Raw genomic sequence first — 25,498 nt, 5'->3', positions numbered from 1 at the left:
TGTGTGTGTGTGTGTGTGTGTGTGTGTGTGTGTGTGTGTGTGTGTGTGTGTGTGTGTGTGTGTGTGTGTGTGACTGACAGCAGATTTTCTGCCACCAGCCGGCATCCTGTTTACTGCTCTGATGCACATTCAGCTGGTTCATTTGGTTTTCAGCCCTCCCTGGGGACACACAGAGCCGCCCCCATTAACTGATTTGAGAAGGGCTGTGGCAGCCACTGCTGCTTTGTAAATAAATATTCTACCATGTTACATATTTATTATACACGCTTTGGCCCTCTAGTTCATGTAGCTGAGCAATAGTGTGTTAGACGACACAGGGTTCAGCAGTGGGATTATGCAGTTTTTGGCTTCAGTTGTGCCTGTTACGTTCAGAGCATAATTAAGTCTCTGCTGGAGGCTGCAGGCAGCCTGCTGCAGCTACCTAGGTTAGAAATATTGGTAAGTAAAAGTGTTTTAAAACCTTAAAGTCTCAACAAAGGTTCCTGTTTTGATTACACTGTGCATATTTTATAAAGTTTCATTGTGAGTAATGTATTAAAGAGCTTCACAGGGCCTACAAACACCCTGTCGTCATCATCTCCTCAACCGGTTCGTAGACAAGCGGCATCATGTTAAACGCTCAGCAGGTAGCTGTGTCTCAGTCTTTTGACTGAATTACAAACAGATTTCACAACAACAGTTGTCTCAAGGTGCTTAATATTGTAAGGTAAGCACTTTGGCGACAATGGAAAGGAAGAACTTCCTTTTAACAGGAAGAAACCTCCGGCAGTGTCAGGTTGAAAGTGTATGTTTACCATAAAGACTCAAGAGTCACAAGTGAATAAGCATATTTCCCAAAAGTCAAAAAATATAGACTTTGTTAACAAAAACAATAATTTTGTGCATATTCTCTCCATATCTGCTTTTGATTTTCCTACTCTCTGTTTGGAAGTCCCCTCTCCGCTCACCGCTATGAAAAATGGAATAACCTCTGGTCTGTGAAATGAGAAATCAAATGGAATTGTGAAAACGGTGAAGGGAGAGCTTCATCTGTGCTGTTGCAATCTTCGTGTGTTGCTCAGGCGTGTGCTGCTTGAATTTAACCAGAACGCCAAGAACTGAAGATAGCCGTCTGAAGGTTGCCACGTCTTGCAGCATCCTACCCCCCTGCTTGGCATGGGGGGTAGGATGGGGGTTGCCATTTGTTTCCACCCCCCACTCCCCACCTGCCGGCTGCTCCTGATTGTAGATGTGCCCTTTGAGTTCCTGCAGGCTTCCATATTTTACCATATCTTTATGGTCCAGCTAGAAGACGTGTTGAATATGCGATGGCGAGCTCCAAAGAGGGACGAGGCTTCTGAAAGTGCAGCCGAAAAGGTTTAACTGCAGATTGTTAAAAGCCAGGGTTGACAAATGGGACTGAGATTGGACAAGAGCGGGGATATAAATGGCAGGAAACTGGGGGGGAAAAAGACAAAACATAGGATGTGGAAGAGGGGGTAAAACCAGCAGAGCCGGAAAGGGTTGGATAAGGCTCGTACGTGCATTTGTGTGAAAATTACCAGCCTGTTAAAGCATGTCTGAAAAATGTGTTGCTCTTAAAGGTCAGAGGCCATGACAGCACGCCTCCTAGTACTGCTTTCAAAGCGCACACGTACACCAATTAGCAAAGCAGACTTTCTACTTAAGCCCCAATGTGTTATAGAAGCCTTTCGAGAGGCTCAGACCCACCCCACCACCACCAATGGCACCGTCTGGGTCATCTAATAAACCCGCCCCTGCTGTTGTCCGAGCCTCGTAAAGATGGATCACATTTCCATTTCAGTCGCAGGCGCACACCTCCGTTAATCCTTTTTTTGGCCAGTGTCTTTTGTCCAAAAGGGTTGGTGTCACAGGGGGAGATAAATGAAGTGGCATGTGGCAATTTTCAGAGCAGAAGCAGCGGCAGCTTCGGAGGGTGGTTTCAAGGCTTTGAAGAAGAAAGAATTACGTCTGTGGCTGCTCGCATCTCTGACAGTGAAAGTGTGCGTCTGGGTTGTCCATGTGTCACCTCAGTGTGATAAATGTGCATGGGTTTGTGTGTGCGCACGTTCGCCGGAGCGAGAACAGGCATCTGTTGCATATCATTAGCAGCTTTTAGAATGAATTACCTCAGTGGATTCCCCCCCCCCACACACACACACAGAGCACCCTTCATCCTATTCCATCCACCCTGATAATCCCTTTATCTTGGCAGCTATTCAACACATAAAGGGCCAATGCCACTGAATAATGATGCGGTCATATCTACTCCTCGCTCCCCCCCGGTGATAATCTTCATCTGGGGATGACAGTGATGGAGAAATTTTATGCATGCGGTCGTTCGGAGTTGAATAAATCTGATTTCCTCATTTCTGGGCCGGGAGCAGGAGTCAAAACAAGCCACGGCACATGTTTGCACACACAAAAACAGGCACACTTTACAGCCCACATCCAGGCTGTCCCTCCTCAAATTCCCAGAGTTCAATCCCCCCACCCTCCTTCTGCCCCTCCAGCCCACCGTCAGTGTTTGCCAAGAAGGTCACTTACGATGTGAGTGACAATCCCTGAAATCGTTAAAACAATCCATCTCCTTTTTTTTCTCTTTTCATTAAAGGCAGCATGCCTCCATTTACATATTTGGATGACACGCCCGGCTGGTTTGTTTAATTGCTGTAAGCTGGTCGGCTGCACAATTACTAAAGTTGTTTTTGTGCTTCAGCATCTTATTATTAGGCGCGCAGCGCCGCCGACACCGAGCTAATCAATTTGAAACAACGGCAGACGTCTTTAATGCCCGAGCGGGGATAATAAAAGTTGCTTTGTCGAGGCGCGCGTGGAGGCTTGTGGTGCAGATCGTAGCTTGCTTCTTGAAATTTCAGTTTGCTTTTTCCTGCAGAGAAGCAAAAAAACCACAAGCACGTGTTTGTCACATTCAGAGGGGAGTTTAGGGCAGCAGACAGTTACAGTATATGTTGTAGATAGGTGATGTTTCTGACAGCAAGAGTACACTTCTGCTTCTCAGCGGAGGGAGTGTGTGTGTGTGTGTGTGAGAGAAAAACAGTGGAAAGCTAAAGATTAATCGCAAGTAGGAGGAGGCAGCTGAGCGAGGTCGAGAAAGCTGTTCACCATGAGGAGGAAAGAAGGGAAGGAAAGGGAGGAAAGGAAGCAGAAGTGAAATCGAGATGCTTGCAGTATTTGTGAGTGAATATTCTTTTAATAGTTTGTGTTTTCCGTGCTGCACACAGACACACATTGTTGAGGTTAATTGAACAAACGCTCACGGACTCGAGTCCTAATGATTTACATGCAGAGCAGCTGCCTGGGGCTTTGGCAAGAAAAGGAGAAGAAGAAGATAAAGGAGCAGATAAAGTAAGAAAAAGGGGAGGATAGTCTACCTCTGATGGCAAAAATGTGTGAATTTTGCTCAGGATACAGTTTGTGAACCTGAGATCTTCCCTTTGCCACAAAGAAAACATGTTTTGTTAGCTCCCAGAATGCCAGAGGTTATCCAGCCAGGCAATCAAATCAATGCTTATTGCCCATCCAATTAGAGCCCGGCAGCTTCTGGTTCAGCTGCATTTCCAAGTGCGTTTGAAAGAAATCTCCCTGGGCCTCTAAAAAGACTTTGGGGTCACCACGGAAAACTGGCACAGGAAGGCAGGAAATGTGGCTTTTCCCATGGGGCAGTGTGACATTAAGTGGAGGCAGATTTTACAGACGCGCACACATGTTTACACAATCCTCGCACATATGCCCAGAGCCTCTGTGTACTGCAGTGGCTCCGCGAGGTCAGGACAGGTCAGGGAAAAGCTTTGGGAGAGAGAAGATGTGTCATTTCTGGTGAAAGCTTAAGACACATGTTGCTGTTTCTGTAGCCCTGCAGCTGTTTGGGATTCAGGAAGAAGGGAGTTGGCAGTGAACTGTTAAAATTAGCCCCCTTTTTTCTTAAGATTCTGTATAAGAAAGTTAAAAAAGAAGATACTTGTGTAAATGTAACCCTGTGGACTTAGATAATGTAAGATTGGTTGGTTTTGCACCTTTGTGCATTTCCTTTAATCTCTTTGGATCATTACAAAACGTTTACATGCTTCATATTTCACTTACATGTCCCCGGTGGGAAATGATTGTGAATGCTACCGCCAGCAGATATAGTTACTGCATCTTGTAAGAAGGAGGGTTGTCATCTTGTGGGTGAATCTATAACAAACACACACGCACGCACGCAAATTTGTAATATGAGAGAGAGAAAATGAGGCAGCCTTGCTAAATTATGCAGTTTCAATTTCCCCATTTAGGGAGGATAGATCAATTTCTCAGACTAAAACCATTAACCCTTAGGATGGCTGGTGTTGCCATGGCAACACTCTTATGTCTCTTGATCGCAAGCACCTGTTTTCATGGGGACGCACCATTGCTTTGGCTCATGCGGGCGTATGCAGCGATCAGTGAGTTAGACTGTGCGAGGCCTGGATTGCACGCACGCACGCACGCACGCACACACACACACACACACACACACACACACACACACACTTTCCTGAACTGAAACTTGACGGTTTCTTCAGTTGCAGTGATGGATTTGAGTAAGCAGATCCTGCAGCACCTGCAGGCGTTTCTGTGCATGTGTGCGTGCATTTAATTGCATTGTCTCAGTCAGGGGCAGGGTCCCTTGTTGCACTGCATCCTGTCGGGGAGTTGTATTTCATCTACCCTCTCTGGGGATGGGTGTGTGTGTGTCACAGTGAACTACTGCTTGCCTATGCGGTCTTTCTGCTTTTTCTCGCCATGTATTTTTGTCTCGGCTTTTATTTTACTCCTCCCCCTTCTTTATTTCTTCTAGTAGCTGTGGTTTTTCTACATCTTTTTCTTTTTTCTACACCGTACACTTGTTTTGCTTCTTTTTCCCTTTTTCATCTTCAATTCTTAACCCTTGACATCAGTCCCCCATCTTTCTCCTCCCCTCCCCCATCTATCTCACCCCTTCCACTGAGCAAATGGCCCTCCGGTCAAGTCACAAGATGCTCAGTAGTGTGTTTGGATTTCATGGAGCATTTTTTTTTCTGCTTTCACACAGCCTGCAGGAGTGTCTTGCATGCATCTCTGTGTTTATCATGATAATGCTGCCTATGTGTGCTTCTGTATACTAATGTGTGTGTGCGTGCATGCAAATGTCATTTGCACTGATTGGGAAGACTAAGAGGTCATCAGTTTCCCTTAACCATGTCCACATTACTCTGATGCTATTATGCCAGCAAAGGGAGGCATTGCAAGCATATTGCTGCTTTCCACTTTATCGAGATGGCTTTAGAGCACATTTGGTAAACACAGTATTTCAGGGGTGAGACAAAAGAAACACGGCAATGTCGCATCACATCCTCTTAGAGCTGAATAATCGATACACTGGCACGAAGTATCGACGTTTTTTATTAAATCATGAAGGCGCTCCAAAGGGATTCGACTTAGCAGAGTCTCTGTGACTCCTCTTATCAGTGCTTATCAAGTGAATGAGGATGGGATGAACTGAAAGTAAGCGAGGACAAAACTCACACGGGAAAAAAACGTGGACAGCAAGTCAGAGCAAATCAAATGCCCAGATTACTGAAGTGGACTAACATTAATGCACAGACAGTGTATTATACAGCAGGAATGGAATGAGAAATATTTATGTTTATTGCTTAATGACATTTTATAGACTTAAGTGCCTTACACCTACAGCTAATTTAGAGTCATTAATTACACGTAGGACCTGGAGGAAAACCATACAGTTGCATAACTTTACATAGAAAAGCTCCAGCTGCTACTTTTGGGTGAAGAATCCCTTTTCTTGAGTGTGTCTGTATACCACGTTTAGCTCAGACTTGCAGCATAAATCAGGTTCAGATCATGTTCTAACCATCAGTTTTTATTTGGAACGGGCCACAGACCACCTCCTTCAAAGTGTGACTACCGTGTTCACGTCTGCACAGTTAAAACAGTTTGATTTAAATCACTGCCATGTGCCAGATGTTTAAAAAAAATGTTTATGTTAATTATTATGTTTTGCAGTATTTGCATAGCGTTACTTACCTCTAGCAACGTCTATTAGCTGTGAAAGCTACCGGTGATCATAATCTGGTGTGACTGCTCCATGAAATTAAAGTTTGGATGGCAGGAGGAGGGCGTGTGGCACTATGCAGGCGGACGTGCAAGGCAGCATTCAGCATGTTTAAAAGCTATTATGTGGCAGCCTGTTCATATCAGATTAGAGTCTGTGGGTAGCAAACACAGATGTCAGTAAATCTGAGTAAAATGCAGCCTTTGTTTTTTCCCGTGCAAATGTGCTGCACGAAGCACAGACGTTAGGGGTAATTTCTAAATCACATGAAGTCCCCTGGGGATACTAATCCTGTAGGAATGGGGCTTTACTCTGTGATTCCCACACCAACTGTATTCTCGTGGTTAAAATATATATATATATATATTTTTGGATTATGTTTAGCCCCTGCCCCAAAAGTGCATTGTTGTAATCCTACTGGTCAGAAAGGTCACCGAAAATTATCATCTTTTTTGTATACTCCTATTGTAAAGATGGATTCTGCATAATGACCCCCACTCCCATCAGTGGAGAATGATGTTCAGAAGCAGAAGTCCTCATCGTTTGCAATAAACCCCTCTGTAGCTCCTTTTATGATGTTTGAAAGGTTACTTGGGTTTCCTGCAGAGCTCCACACGAGCACGACTTCTTGAAGAAAGTGGAGGCTCTTTCTCTCCCGAAAACTCGATTATTTATTATTGTGGAAATGCCTCTGGCTGTCCTTTCAGAAGCTTTCCCTGGGCTCATTTCGCTGCAGACATCCAGCTGTAAACCTTCCCCATCTGCGTGCACCCAGAGGACCCTGCAGAGGGAGGTGTCACACGTGCTGCGAGAGTATACGTGGAAACCGAAGCGCCGCTTTCGCCTGTGGATGCAAATTTTTCTTCTCTGCATTTCCCTGCCAGTGACCTGTCCAGTAGACAAAACTCCCACACACCCACACTCAGAGTCAGGGAAACGCTCTTCCTGTAGAGCAGCACGGCTCAGATTAGATGCCGTGGCTTTTTGGCTCCGGTGTCTTGCATATAAAGTCCTGCAGTGGTCTGTCTTATGATTATGTCAGGTCTCAGTGTGTGTGGACAGCTGGGTGAGGGTAAAATTTGGGCTTTTACCTTCGAATTTCCAAACACATTCCTTCTAAAATGACTTTTCCAGTCAGTTATTATCTGTAAACAGAAGACATCCACACTGATTGTCTCCGTTCCAAGGCTTCTGCTTTCTTTCATCAAAGCCAGGGAGCGCTTGGAGAAAGAAGAGTGACAGCAAAAGAAAGCACAGTTGTAGTCGTTGGCTTGAAGTCTTGTATCACATAACGGTGGCCTGTGGAGAGCTTTCCGCTGTGAAAAAGATACTCGGAGCTTTAATGTGTAGTGTTTATGAAGCATTAAGGAAAGAAAAGTATGCTTTGATGACAGAGCGGATGGTTTATTCTACGCATATTTTGTACACAGCAGGGTACCCAAAGTGGTATCCAACTTCTTTTGCTCTGGGAGTAAGATGATAAATGTAAGACTTTTGCAGAGAGAGTTTGGTGCCTTGGAATGGTGGAAAGTATGGGAATGGCCTCATGTGCCAGGAATTTACTCTAAGTCTAAATATTAAGACTGTGTAAGTGAGTGAAGGAGTGCCTTAAAGGCGTTTTATATTTATGTTGTAAGCTTGCTATCTGCAGTCTTTCTAATGGCCAGCAGGGGGTGACTGCTCTGGTTGGGGAAAAGTGTCGATTGTATAGAAGTCTATGAGAAAATGCTCCTACTCATCACTCGATCTATGACCTCAGTAGACAGGCTCATGGTGAGGTCATGGTCTCATTTACTGGTTTTAAGATTCATTTCATTCAGTATGATGTTTATTTTGTCATTTATGGTCCAATATAGAGTAAAATAGACAGAGTACACTTTGTCCTTTTACTGCTTTGTTATTGACAAGGTGCAGTTACGCATGTGTGCAGCGTCCTTTGGTTTCTGAGTGAAATCACTCGTGACCTTGAAGACCTTGGTGTATGTAAGCCAAATTTAAATGACAGTTAAAGATGACCTCAGGCTACACCCCTGTAACGTTTTACTAGGATACATTCAGAACTTTTCAAACTATTGTGTTATTGTGTTTTGCTTTTCGTATTTTTAATTTTATGCTCCTGTCATACTGAAAAATCTTATCTGAGAAATCCAAAGTTAAGTGTTAAAGTGGGGTTTGCTTACATGTGTCTGGAGGCTGGTTAACACTCCTGACACACCACTCACGCATCCAAAAACAGAGGTCTGAACTGTCTTTCATTCCTCAAACCTCAAACTATCCTTACAACCTGTTGCTGACTTTTTCAAGAAAACACCGCCTGAAATCTGCCATGACACACTGAAGCACTGAAGGACATTTCATAAGTTTGGCTTAGTGGTTCCAGGATTAGTTTTGATCCACAGAAGCTAAATTGAGTCGAGCAGGATACCCTACCGTGCTGAACACGCCAAAACCACCAGTTACAGGCTCGTGATCTCCTACGAGTTTCTTTCACAAAACATCCCTGCGGAGATTTATTTATTTATTCCTCCCTTTTTTTCCACTCAACCACCATAAATAGCGGCGATGGGTAGAAGGAAATGTTGCCATGGCGACACAGCGCCGTGGCAGCCGGTAATTATTCTGGTTTAAGTGCCAGCGCGAGCCGCGGGCGAGCTGGCACGCAGCGGCAGATAGTGACACCTGGACACGAGCCTCTCAGGCGAGGTCAGTTACGGCGTCTGTGAGGTAACTGGCCCAGGGGACCCCAAAGCATTCGGACTATTTTTAAGTCATTTCAAGCAAAATCAGAGTGTATAACTGAACCTGCACCCTGTACGTGTACAATGTAAAATACTGCAGTGCATACTGCGCACGTTACATGTTATGGGACACAGTTGAGTGATGATGTCACCTGGTTATTATCTTCTCGGTTACATGGGCTGACTGATCAATACATCGCATGTGTGAAAGATGCTGTGCAGTGCTTATTGTGTGTACTGCATACAGCTAGTGTGTGTTTGTGCATGAGAGGTTGCAAGCAGCCTGTTGTCCAATATGTATTTGCTATGGGCATTAAAAAACAAACACTCAATAGCCTCGCTGCTCTCCCACTCACATGCCTGCCCAGCCTACATCTGTGCACGCACACACACTCGCAGGACAACACCACCCTCCAATGATAACATTAACTCATCTAACCCCCCCTTTTTTGTTATCTGCTCTCTTCCAGGCAAGGCCGACCTGACTAATCATCCAAGGTGTCAAGGTAAGGCTTTGTTAAGTCTGTTGGTGTCTCGTACCAGGCGCACCTGTGTGTTTTTGTACAGGGATAAACACAATCGGCTTTCTGACAAAGGCGGGAATTCCTCAGCGTCTTCTTGAAGAAGACGAAGGCGAAATTAAAACTGCGCTCTGCAGCTCCATCTGATTTGCAAACAAAACTTCCATGCTGCTCGAATACGACGAGTGCTACATCAGCTCCCACACTCCCCAGTCACATTAGCATAGGCGAGCAGAGAGACACAATGGAGTTTTTCACCGCCGGCACAGAGTACACACATTCTTCGCACACACACACATACACTCCAGACAGGAGTTTGGCTCCTGCGCTCTCCAAGAAAAAAGACGAGGGAAGATAGGTTGTCATGTTTTTGTCACTGCCACTTGCCACCAGGTCTGCTTTAGCTCTCTGTTGTGCTGTGACTGAAAGGAGAAAGAGTGTGTGCGGTTTATTTTCGCTCCCATTTTTCATTGTGCGGTTTCACTCCTTCTCCACACTGTCTGCCCTGAACTATTTCTCTATCTTAGTCACGGGAGTGCACGACATCCCCTCCCCGCACACACACAGTGGGATACAAACCACCCTCTCCACATTTATTTATTTTTATTATTTTAGGCTCACAATCCCTCCCCACCCTTTTGTGACTCACCCGCAGCTCCACACAGCCCCCATAAATCATCCGTGATAAAATCAGGGGTTCCATCAGTTCAGCTAAACCCAACTTTAGCTGTTAGACGGAGACGTGATGAGGTTTCTGATGCTGTGCGCAGAGCCCAGACACCAGTTGTTGGAGGCACTGTTGTGAGGGACACTGCAGCAGACTGAGGCAGATCGCTGTCTGCACTGCGGTCTCACACTGCTCGCTTCTGCCACCTGCTGGTCATGTCTAGTCAGTGTGTGCAGTTCAAATATTTATAAGGAATGTTAAAGAATCTAAATGAATTAGTCAAAAACAGCAATTCATTTATTGTAGTATGCGTCTCTGTAGTTGGAGCTTCACAGGTGTCCAAGACACAAAACAGCTAATGCACCTGGTGTCCTCTGTTCCACTAGGCGTTGGTGTAGTAGCTTATTTAAAGTCACTCTCACAGATAATTAAGAAAATAGTCCAGTAGTTTACATGTGCATTTCAATGTACCAATGTGCCAATCTCATGACAGCAACTCAGTGCATTTAGATGTGTAAACAAGACGACCGGCCGAAGTTCAAACTGAGCATCACAATGGGGGAAAAAGTAATGTCAGTGACGCTGATTGTGACATGGTTGTTGGTCTGAGTGTTTCATAAATTGCTGATCTATCACCCACCTCTAGGGTTTATAGAGAATGGTCTGAAAAAGAGAAAATAACCAGTTAATGGCAGATCTGCGGGAGGAAATGCCTCCAGAGTAATCAGATTGCAGTCCGATAGAGCCTCTTTGGGTTCAGGTAGAACAGGAGATTCTCGTCGTGGATGTGCAGCCGACAAATCTGCAGCAACTGTGTGAAGCTCTCATGTCAACATGGACCAAAATCTTGTTGAATCTATACATGAAGAACTGGGACAGCTGACCTGTGCAGTCAAAGTGACAAAACAAAAGCGAGTGTAGAGGTTTGGTATTTCTACCAAAGAAAGCCAAACATATTTTTACATTTTAGAGCTGATATTAAAGGAGTTTAGACGAGATTTGAGATGAAAACATTTCCCACAGCGTGCTGGGCAGCATAGCCAGGAAATATGGAGGGTTTCCTCTATTAAGGTGTGTCATTTCTTTGAAAAGCATAAGCAATGTTGAATATTTTTAGGGTGTGTATCATAATCACCTTCCATTACATCACGCAATAACAAGGAAATAATCCTCAGATGGTGACTGTTGCTGAACATGACAATGAGTTCACTGTATTCATATGGCTTCCCACAGGCACCAGATCTCAGTCTAATAGAGCACCTTTGGGATGTGGCGGAGTGGGAGATTCCCATCATGGATATACAAATGTGCAGCTGTGTGATGCCATCATGTTAACATGGACCAAACACTGAGAAGTGTTTCTGGCACATTGTTGAAGAAAAAAAAGGAGGTTCCAACCCAGCAGTGGCAAAGTGTCCCTTTTTTAGCTTTTCAAATCTAAAGTTACACATTTTCACTCTATTTTATTTAAAAAAGAAAAGAAAAGAAGAAGAAGTCACCCAGTGGACACTTGGCAAAGCAGTTTTTTGCCCGCAGGTCATATTTTGGAAAACTTCAGATTTCTTTATAATAGCAAACAATAAAAAGTCATTATTTCTGTTTCTGTCTGCATTCGAGTCAACCTGGGTTTGAAAGATTCATAAGGTGTTTATAAACAGTGATTGTCTGATGAGCATGAGTCGCCTTTAGGTTTCCATGATTGAGCTTTAAGGTGGCTGCTGAATTCAAATTCTCCTCTCAGTATGTTTTCCTAACAAACAGAGCACAGCTTGCACGGTTTGGCTGACTGTATCCTTCAGTAAACGTTGCTCCTCCTCAGCCAACGGCGATCTCTCAGTATCTGCTGAAAAGTTTAAAAAAAAAAACGCTGCACAAGTTTTTTTTCACATTTAAAAACATAAAAAAATCTACAATATACGTCATTCCTGGTAAAACTGTAAAAAATAAATAGTTTTGCTTCGGTTTAAATGTGATTGTAATTTCACATCTACAAAAAAAGTTTTGTTTTTCTCGTGTTTCCCCAGCTGGTACCAGTCTGATGTCCTCTTCCCCCACAGTGTGATGTGCCATGGCTCCGGTGCTGCGTGGAGTGTGGTGGGGGCCGGAGGCAGGCGTCGTCGGGTCGGGGACGGCAGCTTCTACCGGTGTGGCGTCGTGGCTGGGGAGCGAGCAGCTGATCTTGATCGTCACCCTCAGCATCCTTACCGCTTTGCTGCTGGTGTCGGTGCTGCTGCTGCTCTGCGCTAGCTGCCAGGGGTGAGCGCCATCACCAAGCAAACACACCCATATATGCCGTGTACTGGTGTTATTGTCATCGCTGTTAGGGCACGCTCACATATCAAAAAAAGCTTCACTTCCTGCTGTGTCAGCTATCCAAAGCAGATCTGCTCTGCTGGGAAATGCAGACAGTGCACAAATACCTGAGAGGCCGTTCTTAGCTCCAGTAATTATAGGTACAGCAGCAGTACAGAGCAGTGCTGCTGAGTAACACTAAAAATGCCCTCTAGGGTAGTAGGCCATAATTATTTAATTAATAATTATGAATGGAAGCATGTGCTGTCTCTAAGCAGCCGTACACACTCCCATCTATCTATATATATAAAAGAGAAACACGTTTCCTTGTCATTTAACTTTCCTTTCGTGTAATCCCCGTAAAGAGCTGATGCAAGCAGACTCCAAATAAAGCAGCACAACTGAAACTAAAAGTTAATTTGACCGACTTAACGACCCAGCGCGTAATGAAGATTTAATGTTAACGAGTCTATGCTGCGAACTTCGCTATAGTGCGTAAAGCTTTGTTTTGTCTCATTGGGATTGCACTGAAGTAATGGCTAAGAGATTAATGAGGCATTTACTTTGCGGCGTGACGTGACGGGCTGTATATTCAACACAAACGCCCACCTCTTAAGCAGCGGTTCCAACGTGTGGGATTGTAATTGTTTTTATATGTAGCCCCCAGGAGCTAAGAGAAATGAGTTTTTCTTCGCCCTGCAGAGAGCTGAGTTGAATGTTAATGTCCCGCAGGGAGACGTTTGGCAGGTTTTGAAGTTTTCAGATTTGCAGAGGTAAATAAAGAAGATGTCACTTTTCTTCTCATGTAGATGAGAGCAGAACATTCGAAACAAGTATAATGCAGTTAGATATGCATCAGCTCGCCGCAGCCTGTTTTATGACATAAAGTCAAATTTGATTAACCCGTGAATGAAAAACTAAGTGTCACAGCAGCATGAAAGCAGTGTTGCACATGCATATACATGCAGTCTTTATTTGTCCCTCGACATAGCTCCTCCTCCTTTAGAGCAACTTCTTCATCTGATTAGAACAGGAGTTTCGAGGTGGAGCTAAAGATAGACAGTTGTCTATCTTTAGATGCCCACAGTTAGATTATCTGTTCTCAGTGACATCACAGAGAGCCAGAGTAGAACAAAAATGTCTGAAATGGAGTGTTTCTGAGCAGGCTGAAGGCTGAGCCTCACAGGGTTTACCTGCTCACAGCAGGTCTGCCTTAACCTCCTAGGACCTGGCCTCCACATATATAGACATCACATTTTGGGTTGTCTAGACCAAAATACTAAATTTTGCTCTACAAGGGCCTGATATCCACTTACGAGGACATTATACTGCCACTGTTCTATCGAAATTTAAAACAGATGTCCCCTTATGTGGATCTTATTTTTCTCAGAAACAAAAAAATCAGGTAATTCTTTGTTTTTACATTCATCAGGTCCCAATCAGCCCAAATAGTAAAGATAAATTTATAAAGCCATTCCATGAAAGAGTTCAGGTTTTAGGAGGTTAAAGCGGACGTGTCTGAAGGAATGTAATATTTATTAGTGATGGTTATTATTACATTTTACTGATCCCAGTTCCGTTGTTTTTGTTTGAATGTTTGATTTAATTTTAGATTACTCTAACAGAAGAAAAAGGAGTGCTATTTAAAAAAGCTATAAAGCAACAAATGTAATAAATAAAACTCATATTTGCAAATTAATATTTGATTTCTGTGTTTTTTTTTTAATTTGTCAGAAGATTCAAGATTAGAATTTTCTTGGATTTATTTGATGGTTGGGTTGAAAGCATAATATGTGGAAGAGTTGTACAATTATAAAACAGGCTTTTGGTCCCTAATCTGGAGGCACACTTTGCTTTCACAGTTCTTTGCATGCACAGCTGAGCCCCCATGTTTAGCTGTGCAGGCTGCTCTAACACTTGATGTGTTGCTCTGTTTTCTCATCTCTCCTTTCTTCTTCTCTTCAGGCAGAAGAAAGCAGTGAATGGACACCCAGCGGGAGATCATCAGAGCCTCGTGAATGGAGTGAGTTTTTCCTTCAGGTTTCCACAGCCTTTTCTCTCAATATATCAAAGCTACAGTCCTGAAGAGGAATGAAATAATAATGTTTTATTTATTTATTTTTAATAGCAAGGATGCATACTAACACTGTTACATTTTTAAAAAGTCAAGCGGTGTGTATGCAGGACTTCAAGGCACAGTTTATTTGCAAAACCTCTCTGTGGTTTGGTTTTTAATCTGCAAGGTCCATTATTTGAGCCTTAACATAGGAAGCTCTAAGGCAGGTATTTGAGGTCTGTGGGTATTACCTCTGAAAGACAACTAATCAAAAATGGTTTCACACTTTGCTGTTTTGCAGCACCAGCTAACACCAACCCCCTGGGGGAGGGGGTTAATGACAGTGAATGAAAAGTTGATAAAGTTTGTTTTTGTTAAATGAATTCAGGCAGGCGTGTCTCTATGATGTTTGCAGACGGCATTGGGGTCTGTAAGAGTAGGGAGCAGGTGGAAGAGAGATGAGGGTTTGGAGACAAAGTTTAGATGATTTGGATGAGATGATGCTGAATATGGAGCTCACAGGCAGGAGGAAAACAAGACCGCAGAGGAGATTCATGAATGTAGTGAAGGACATGCAGAGGGCTGGTGTGACAGGGGAGGAAGCTGGGGATAGGGTGCCGATGCGCTGTGGCGACCCCTAACGGGAGCAGCTGAAAGAAGAACAAGTAGAGCGAACAGCTGAATGTTTTCAGGCTTAATCATAGTGTGATTACACTCATACACTGAAAGGCACTTTTTTTTGCATAAACAAATATTTTCTCTAAACATAATTGTTTTTTTAAAAGATACATCAGGTCAGATTTCAGGAAGTTTAAGAAACCGTCAGCTCTTGCAGTCAAAGATCAGCCATTTGGTTTAAACTCTGTCAAAATATCGACTTAAACAAAAGCACCCACGCATACTCTTCTCATTAGTCCAAGTGTGGGAGAGTGTGTATCTTTAGTCAGGCGCTGGAGCGATCGGCAAGTGGAGCTGTGGATAGAGTTTAGCTGCGTGCCTCCTCAGTAACACGCGTGCACACTGACACACATCTCCGCCCTTACGTGACGTCCTGTGACACTAGAACACACCCTCCGACTCTTTGCGTCGTAACCCACGTCGATCACGCTGACACAGAAACATAGAGAACAAAGCCTCCCTGCGTACGGCTGATTGGCAGCCTCCAGTTGTTAGCGAGAGGTTGTTTCTGAATGGCTCACGGCTGCCAACGGGGAAGTGGTTTCTCCCGCTAAGAAAACACGTGGGAAACTCCACTGCCTGCTCGTCACATGTCACTTATTTTAATGTCGTGCTGCCTTAAAACAGAAAAAAGAGGGATACTATTAAGAAAAACAAACGATTATTATTATTTGTCGAGTTGACCTTTTACCCCGTGCTATGCGACGCTCATAATGATGCGTGGCGAACGTCCGCTATGTCCTTTTGAAGACTGTGTAATGGGCAGAGGTAGTCATTACAAACTACTATAATATTGATGCTTCAGTAACCAAGCACCACTTAAGTGTGACAAATGTCGAGCTTTCACAGGTTAAGTGACATCCACTTACTTTCTTGTTCTGACTTCCCCTCTGGGGGTTTGTGTGTTTATATGCGTTTGTGTGTGTGTGTGTGTGTGTGTGTGTGTGTGTGTGTGTGTGTGTGTGTGTGTGTGTGTGTGTGTGTGTGTGTGTGTGTGTGTTCTTCAGAGCCTTTTTGCATTTGATTGATATCTTCACTGCAACCTTTAAGCATTAGCCCAATTGCCAGGTGATCAAATTGTTTCAAGAGGGACCCATTTGTACGACGGACCGTGTCGTAGCCTGACAGGTTAAATGGGGGTTTTTGTCTTTGTGGTTGAGTAGATTAGCTCTTCCTCGCTGAGCTGCAATCTGTCTGTCTCTCCTGCAGCCAGCATCAGTGAACGCTGTCCCTCCTGTTTCTCCCCATCGTTAGAGAGTTCAGGTGTTTTAAACTCACAGGGTGCAGATTAACCAAAATTAGTATTTAAGTCAGTTTAGATACAGGAAGCACCCCGTGGAGGTCCGTCAGAAGCAGGGCAAAGCGATCCGTTTTGTTCTAAGAGGATTAAAGACCAGCCTCTGTGATTGTTTAGCAGTTGCTCAATCAGTTTGATCACAAATGCAAAGAGTGTCTGCGACACAGTGTAGGACAAACACATCAACACGTTCAATCTGTTCAGTTGCTGATTAATGCAAATATCTAATCAGGCAGTCACATTACAGCAAGGCAGCAAGCCGAGACGACCTGCTGAAGTTCAAACTGAGCATCAGAATGAGGAAGAAAGAGTTAAGTGACTTTGGCATGATTGTCGGTTTCAGACGTGCTGGTCTGAGTATTTCTGAAACTGCCGATCAGCGGGGATTTTCCCACACAACCATCTCTAGAGTTTACAGAAGATGGTGATGAGAGTGAGTCCTCTGGGTCGATGCCTGAGGTCAGAGGAGAATGGCCGCTTCATATCTTACAACGAAGGGATGCTGAAAACCATCTGTAAACACACAACACACCACGCTGAGTGTACGTTACTCAGCTGACAAAAGGAAAACAAGGCTCACCCAAATTGGAGAGTAGAAGATTGGAAAAACATTACCTGGTTTTATAAGACTCTGTAGCTGATGTGATACTCGGATGGTAGGGTCAGAATAAGGTGAAAGCAATGTTGTTTCAACATTTCAGGCTGGTGATACAATGATGCAATGTGGTGTAATATTTTCCTGGGACACATCGTAGTACCGGCTGAGGATTGATTAAACACCGCAGCCTACCTGAGTGTCGTTGCTGACCTTGCCCATCTCTTTATGACCACAGTTAGCTTCTGTTGGCTGCTTCCAGCAGGATAACAGCATGTCACAAATCTCACATCATCTCAAACTGGTTTCTTGACGCTGGAACCAGTGCAACGGGAGATTCACGTCACAGATGTACAGCAAACAAGTCCAACCAAAACCTCTGAGGAATGTTTCCAGCACCTTGTTGAATCTGTGCTGTCAATACTTTGTGTCACTCAGATTTTTTACAGTTAGTGACCTACAAAAAAATAATTTGACACACCAGCAAGGCGATGTTAATGTTAGCTGTGTCGAAACTGTAAAAGAATGTGAATGTCTGGGGAGAGCAATTAATGAGACATTGTCATGGGATTGTAACAGAATTTGCAAAAAAAGAGAATTACAGTGATTATCGTCCTTGACGGCTTGGATCAGAGTGACGCTGGTTCTTGTTTAGCTTTCATTTTTGGAGAGTATTATAACTTTATGCTTTATTTTACGCTTCTTTTGTCACTGCCTGGGGTTAATAAGAACAAAGATGACATGTCCGAGTCACAAAACAGCGTTACACTCCTCTGTGATTCCTGAGTGGTGGTGAAGTTGTGAGTTATTGCATCTGTGGTGTACACAAGATATTCTCATTGGGACGGATGACACAAGATTAATGGACTATAAAAAGAAAGATGGATGTAACGTGTGCCTAAATCACGAAACGACAGCATACAATTAGTGGTTTCACAAAACAGCTAAAGATTACGTCATTGGCACCGACAGCTGTGAGAGTGCGTGACCACTAGGTGGAGTTATGGAGCTTCTGATGCATGTCCCTCTGCTCACACAAGGAAAAACAGCAAACCCCAGACAAAGAGCAGTCTTGGCGTGCACTCTTTGAAAGGTTTTGACTTTCTCTGCTCTCTCATTAGTGACTGACTGAGCAATCGTCGTGGAAACTAAAGCATTACAGTTTATGCATGAAGTGCATGTTGATAAATCGTCCTCTGTTAATTACTAGTTTCTTCTCACTGTTGATCTGAGTGTTTGCTCACTCTCAGAGTTGATTCTGCTCAGCTTAGGCTGATAAAACAGGAAACTTGAGCTTTTTTTAAACCCTTCTTCTTCTTCTTCTTCTTCTTCTTCTTCTTCTTCTTCTTCTGCTTTTTTTGTACTGTGCTAGTTGAGTTAGAGATGCAGATTTTTTTCCATGCTTATATGATGTTGCAAGCACAGAAACTGTCAGAGCATGGTTTAAACCCGACTGCAACACAACTGAGTCCCTGCCAGCTTCACAGCTGTTGTTCTTTAGCCTCCTATTGAGACAAGCAGGGAGACAAATTACCCTGTGGGTATCCTTAAGGTAGCGTCTTCCTATTGTTATTATAATTATTAATGTGACACTACAGACGCCGTCCTTTTACCCTGTTCTGCTTGATGTGTTGCTTATGCTTGATTCAATTTTAGTGCCTCTTATGAATGAATTAATATGAAATCAGCTGCATAAAACAAGAGCTGCCTGTTACTCATACTCGCAGAAGCTGTTAGCTGTCTTTAGATGTCTTTTCTTGGTAGGTAAAAATAAGCTACACTTAATTAGGAATGCATAACGGTTTTATAATTACCTTAAAGTAATAAATAATGTGTTTGGAAAAGCTTAGAAGAAGCGAGATAAAGAGTCAGGAAAGCATGAAAATTTAAATTTGGGCTTCAAGGATCCTGAAGGTAATGCACCGCACATATGGCTTTTCGATTGCACGGAGGTGTGACGGATGTCCATCCCGTGCAACATAAGGAAGACGTGCAAATTCATTTCTGTAGGTTTTTGTAATTTAAAGAATCTGAGACTGAGGTTTTACCTGCTTGAAGCCTGCAAGCTGTGGTGCAGCAGTGACAAAGAGCTTATCCTTTGTTGTGCAGGTTTCAGAGAGAGACATCAGCCAATCAGCAGACAGTCCAGCAACTGACGCGGCGGTCAGCACCTCTCACAATGGGCCTCTCACCAGCGGTACAAGTAAGCCGATAGAGTTCCTATCAGCTCGTCATGTCCTGCCATTGTTGTCTGCGTAGTTAATATTTAGACCGCGTGATACGACATCCATGCAGTGTGTTTTTTCCTGACACGTGATGGCTGTTATGAAGCGTGTTTGCTGGTCAGCTTTGGTTCGTGTTATAGTCAATGTTAAATGCAGTCGTAAAAAGATGCTGTTTCCTCCTCGCCCTGACTCTTTTCTTCTTCCCTCCAGTTCTCACGGACACACAGGACACCAGTCCCCAGTTGTCAGAGGAGATGCTCTCCAGCCAATCAGAGCTCAGGTCCTCCAAGTGCCCTCAGGACCGCGAGCTTCCCAGCATCCCTCCCAACAACGCCCTTATCGGGAACGGACCCCCACCCTCAGGAGACAGCACTTATGAGGTCAGTGTTTAAAAGTCACCTTTAAACAGCAGAATGATGGGTTTTTTTTCTTTACTCATAGTAAGTTCGGACATGCTCACTGGAGGAGATTAAAGCTTGTAATGTTGAATGCTGCTTGACTGAGTAAATGACTGATTGATTGATTACGCCTAGGTATCTTTTCACAAGTGGCTGGTGAATTGAGTGATTTTCGAGCCAGGAGGCAGAAACATCAAAAAGTTATTTCTTGTTTTTGAATGCACGTAAGACCAGTGTGTGTTTCTGATGTTAAGGTGGTGAAGGAGATGGCCGTGGCCTCACGTGACGTCAGTGCCGATGAATCCCTGTACGAGACGGTCAAGGAGCTCAAAGACGGTCCTGCAGAGGCTGGCCTCCCAAACGGTACCATCCAGCCGAGTCCAGACGAACCTCCGCCTCATCCTCCCGCTCTTCTTAACGGCCACATCAGCCCAAGCACACCTGAGCGGGGGCCCATCTTCGCCGGGGCGGAGTACGCCTCTGTCAACCTGAATAAGAAGAGCCGTCACAGCGCAGACATGGAGGCCAAAAGGCGCTCTGGTAATGCTGCCGTTCCTCAACAAAAGCCTCAGGAGGAGCCAGAGGAGGATTTACCGCCACCGGTACCGGAGAAGGTTCTGGATGAAAATGACAACCAGCCAGCGCTGATGATGAACGGGCTCGCAGAGGCTGGGCTGCACAATGGAGAGGTAAGCTTGTTTGTGTGTGTGTCTCTAGGACTTTTTGGGAGATTTTTTTTGAGTGACTATAGGGTACTGTGTGTGTGTGTGTGTGTCTACTTGTTTAAACATCTTTGTGAGGACCAAAAATTGGCATTTTTGAGGTTAGAGAAAGCATTATGTCCGTTTGATGACTTCACTAAGGCATGCTCCAGATTTCACGATGCCATCAAACACCTATTTCAATGTAAAAACGAACGCAAACCAAGTCTACAGTCACACTGGCGGAAACACTGGTTAGAGACCACAGCGCCACCAACATTGCTGTGAACATGTGCAATCAGCTCGTGATCTTTATGCCTTTGAAGTAGAATAACACTGAAACGGGGTCGTGGTCTGAAACTACTACTACTACTAGAGTGAATTGGCGTCCTCAAACCGTCTTTGGTGCATCAAGACGGCAATAAAATGGGAGAAACGGCAATAAGACGGAGTCAGTCTGCGGTCAGTTTTTGAGTGAGTGAGGTCAAGTTGGCAGTTACATTAATCTGTTTGCAGTAATGCGGCAATTAACTGTGATACATTGCAAATCTTTTGCCGTCTGTTACAAATCTGTTGCCGTCTGCATCGTGCACAGTGCTGCGCCGAAGCTGGGATGGACTTGATCCGCACATCAGGTGTGGCTCCCTCAGCCAACAAACAGACACAGCTGATCTACTGCATAAATGTTCAGGGGGGGGACCTCTCATTTATATTTCAGGTAAATGAGAGGTCTTTCTGATCTTGTGTACTAAAGGCCCATAAATATTCTATAAACGTTGCAGTGACAGCAGTAATGAATACTGTAACAGATTTCAAAGTATTTATGGGACTTAAATGCATCTTACATTTGTTGATCTATGTGAAGCTGGCAGTGTTGAATTTGTCTCAAAACCCTACGTGGGCATCAATATGTGTAGTTTTCGACATTTGTACGCACAGAAAGGTTTTTGAAAGGTAAAATTATTAGATTGATGAGGAGAACTTAATAAATTGTGCATAAATGATTCGTATTTATTCAGGTTTGGATGTGTGCATGTGTAAAATAATTGCATCGTTTTTGTGCATGGAATGAAGCATGCTCGTGTGAGTTACGCACAAATCACTTAGTTTATACTTGATATGACATCGTACACATTTTCAACACTTTTGAGGCAAATTTCTCTCCGTATACTTACATACAGATGTGAAAAGGTAACGTTATGTCATTTTTGCGACTGGATCATAATTAGGTTTTATTTCTACTAAAAAAAACAACAACTTTAAAACAAGAACTGAAAACAAACATTTTTGATGAAATTTGGATAAATTCCATTTTCCAATCCATTAACCATAACTAAGGGGACGCTAGATGATTCCACACACTCTGAATCAACCAGCAACCAAAGATGGTGCTCGTGGGTGTGCTTATTAGCTTATGTTTGTGAGAAAGCCCCACGTGAATTGTAAGTAAGGTCTCATTTATGCTGTGCTGCATGTAGGAGCGTTCCAGTGATTGAATATTTGTACTGTATAACCGCAGTTGCTTATTACAGGCGGCGTCTGATTAAAGAGCGAGCAGTTTTATTAGAGTCAACTTTCATTCAATGTGTCATCGTGAGCGAGAGGAAGCGTGGCAGGAAAGAAGAAAAGTAACCTGTGACGACGGGGAAAATGAGCATTAGTCAGATGATGAAAATATATGACAGGGAAAGTAATTTTTCAATTTCCCTTGGCATAAAATACTCCGATCGGTAAAAACTATGAATCCATTCTCGACCATCTTGACAAAACACCGCTTTAAAAAGAAGATGATAGTGATAATATTTCATTCGTATTCGCTATAATGCATTCAGAGAGAGCATGAGGGTGTTTAAAGGCCAGGGAGGACAGGTTACATGGAGGGGAGGAATGAAGCAGCTATTGTTGTTAAGATTATGTAGAATGAAACAAAAAAGAAAAATACAGCAATGCAATGCAGTTCTAGACATTATAGTAAAAAAACGTTTGTCGTTTAATCAGAAAATCAAATCAAGTCCATTTTGATTAAATTAAGAAAACAATTTGGTAATTACCAATAATGTTAATTTTCATCAAGTGTGGCTCGAACCTTATATATTGAATGGTGGTCTAATAAATTTGTTAAGCACTGGATGTCATGAAATCTTTACAAATATTTTACAACACCCAAATAAATCTTTGATACGATGATGTCACCCTAAAAATATAACATTGCATTTTACTTTCTTTTGTTTGATTCAGTCGTGCGGTCGAGAAAGACGTGTTCGCCGCTTCTCAGCTTCCGCTGAGTGCGGTGCCCAGCGTGTGTTATGCGTCTCCTGCATGTAGATTTAATCAGCTAGAATCTGCATAATGAACATTGTTAATTTGATGGAACAGAGAAATGAAAAGCTTTTAATGGAGCTGTGCAGGGAAAAAAGGGGAGAAACTAAATTAATTTTTACATTTTTAACAACAAGAATAATAAGTAGAGTTGTAATTTTCAGTTACGCTGTGACCCTGGAGCTCTTAAACTGCAAACTGCTCTTAAACTTTTGTTAAATAAGCAGATATCACATAAATGGGTAAGAGCAGTAGAAGTGGGTAGCATCATGGCACTTGATGCACCACCCAAAAAATGTTGCACTGCTACTGAAGGGGATGCCGAGGTTTTTTCTCGAAGCACAACAACCACAAACACAGCAAAGCTTCTCTTGAGCAAATGGGCTTTAATTGTGGCATTATTCCACGAGGAAAAACAGAACGTTGTTGGAAAAAGTTGAGTCAGTTTAGTCTTAATATAAGATTTCCATTTGACAAACCCACACGCATAAAAAGGCCGAAACTTATCATCCTACGGTAATGATAGGAATTCACTCTTTCACTCTCCCCATCTTAATAACGCAATTTATACCAATATATAGCTGATGTCGGTCATCTTCTTAACATCATGCCTGGCTTGAGATAAAGACCACGGAGAAGAAAGAAAAAGAGAGATGTGTCTCGCCGTTACAATTATTATCCGCTAAGCTGACATCTCGTGCTGCTTTATGGAGACTGGCAGACCGAAGAAAGAAATTTGATGGTGAGAAGGGAAAAAAAACACGGTGTGGGAGTGAAGGGAGGAGAGAAAAAAATGAAAATGGGAGCCGAAGTGAGAAGAGCAGGAGAGAGTAATAGATGAAATGGAGATAGTGACAGAGAGATGATGGGAGACTTGAAAAAACTCGGAAAGGACTGGCAGGCATGACGGGTGAGGAGGAAAGAGAGGAGTGAGAGACAAGGAGGGGAAAAAAAGAAAGAAAGAAAGCCAGGAGCATACAAAGGAAGTCATCGACAAGGAGGCGGCGAGAAAAAAAGGATGAGGGAGAAGAAAACTGCTACAGAGGGTGAGATGTGGAGATGTGTAGAAGAAGAGATGGAGGAAGAGTAAAAGAAAAGGTAAAAAGAGAAGCATAGCAGTTCATTATCATGGACTGAACGAGGCAGGGCAGAGCTGCTGCTGCTGCTGCTTACAGCATGCTGAGATCCATCAGAGAACCAACACACTCTCAGCTCAAAGAATTGCATCAGACAAAGAATCACATTATCAGCCTGCCACAGAGATCATCTCTTAACTTAAAGTACTTTTAAATTATACTTCTAATGTTACAGCACTTTTTACATACATTTGTTTACAGTGTTGTGCCAGTGTGCTGTCACCAGGGGGCAGTGTAAAAAGATATACGAGTTTGTGGTGTTGTTGGTCCATTGCATTTTAGCACAGGTGTTCTTGTTCCTCTTAAGATAAGTTAGCGTCAGGTCAATAACTTGCTTTACTTTCTAATTAAATACACTGATGCTCTGTTATGCTTTGTGTTTCTATTTAGTGAATATTTGTCAGTTAGCCTGTTAGCAGTCGGACGTACCGCCCACGGTACATTGGATGGTTTAGGGGACTAATTGTAAATTTGTAGGACTGCTAAGGGGTTAGCCAACTAGATTAAAGTGGTTACAGCAGTAAACATTACAGTAACCAGTTAAACTAACCCTACACATGTCTTTAAAATGTGGGAGGGAGGTGCAGTACCCGGAGATGAGTGTTTCTGCCATCGCCATCTTGGTTGTAAAAAAACATCTGACTGCAACTTGTGACAGATAACTTATTAGCCAATGAGCGTGCAATATCATACTTCAGATAATCCTCCGTTTAAAATACAAACCAAGACCAAAACTTTCAAAATAGACTAAAATTTTTATTTAATAGCATCGAAAATGAGTGGATGAAAGGAAATTCGAAAGGAAAGCGGATTAGCCTTTTATAGGAGTAAAAGTCTTTCTTCAACCACAGCTGTCGCCATCTGGTGGCCATCAGATAGAATGCAGGTTTGAGGCACCTCCACATTGGCTTTGCTTTTCCAACTCGGAAGATAAATCCATTTATTTATGTTTTTACTGTCCTTGCTTTAAATACGCTCTTTATGATAATCTGTCTGGTTGCTCGTTTGTCTAACTGCTGCTTTCCTCTTAGTAATGTTGTAAGTTGTTGCAACTGATACAAATAACAGCACTAAGCAACAAGAAGACCCATGTTGTTATAAACCGGAACTGTTCTGTATTTTTCTGAACTTTAGGTTTGGGTCCCTCTTTTCTGTGTTGATGTATCTTTTTACTTTATTCACACGTCTTTGTTCCTTTGTCTCTGGTGTTTTTGTAGCCAATTAGTTCATCACTGCTGCTCGTTTGGACAGCAGGCATGGCCTCGTCTAACCCCCATATCTGTGATAAAATCTTAATCTTGCAAATTCCAAATGTATCTTCACACAGCTCTGGAAACCATACACCCACACACACACACACACACTTGCACATTTTTAAAATACACAGAATTTAACATCCACCCGCATATATATTAGTTTCCCCCATCCCCTCAAGTTAAACACACACACACACACACACACCAAACACACATGCAGGTTTTATGATGTGTGTGTGTTTACATATATTCTGCTACGCATAGACACCCTGGGGCGTATTTAAGGTTAAGCATGAATGTTCTTGGCTCCCTGTGGTTTACGCCCATGTATGACCAGAAGTCGTCTGTGATTTGTCTTGTCTGACCAAGTGTGTGTGAGTGTGCGCGCGCCTAGTGAGCACCAGCTGGCCACCATCTCTACGACAGTTAGTCTGGCGTCATGATGGATGATATGGACTATAGAAACTCTCTCTCCGTCTCTGTCTCTTACGCACACACACAGGCAATCTCAGAGGTGCATGAATG

The 25,498-nt window shown here is 43.3% G+C and overlaps 1 protein-coding gene across 2 annotated transcripts in view; it reads left to right on the top strand.

Moving 5' to 3' along the window:
- Positions 1-25,498, top strand: part of pag1 (phosphoprotein membrane anchor with glycosphingolipid microdomains 1) — a 58,124-nt gene that overhangs the window by 26,966 nt on the left and 5,660 nt on the right. Inside the window, exons 3-8 of one of the 2 annotated variants that reach the window (XM_005728549.2) lie at positions 9,303-9,338; positions 12,078-12,276; positions 14,278-14,335; positions 19,048-19,141; positions 19,374-19,543; positions 19,816-20,250. In XM_005728549.2, the coding sequence (XP_005728606.1) occupies positions 12,089-12,276; positions 14,278-14,335; positions 19,048-19,141; positions 19,374-19,543; positions 19,816-20,250 (945 nt within the window). In that variant the 5' untranslated portion in view covers positions 9,303-9,338; positions 12,078-12,088. Of the gene's footprint in view, positions 1-9,302; positions 9,339-12,044; positions 12,277-14,277; positions 14,336-19,047; positions 19,142-19,373; positions 19,544-19,815; positions 20,251-25,498 lie in introns of both variants that reach the window. The other variant, XM_013909654.1, reaches the window with a different exon arrangement.

Source organism: Pundamilia nyererei, unplaced genomic scaffold (assembly GCF_000239375.1).
Source record: "Pundamilia nyererei isolate P.nyererei 1_Seehausen unplaced genomic scaffold, PunNye1.0 scaffold00028, whole genome shotgun sequence".
Lineage (NCBI taxonomy): Eukaryota > Metazoa > Chordata > Actinopteri > Cichliformes > Cichlidae > Pundamilia > Pundamilia nyererei.
The sequence above is the reverse complement of the archived record's forward strand: the minus strand, read 5'-3'. Positions and strand labels throughout refer to the sequence as shown.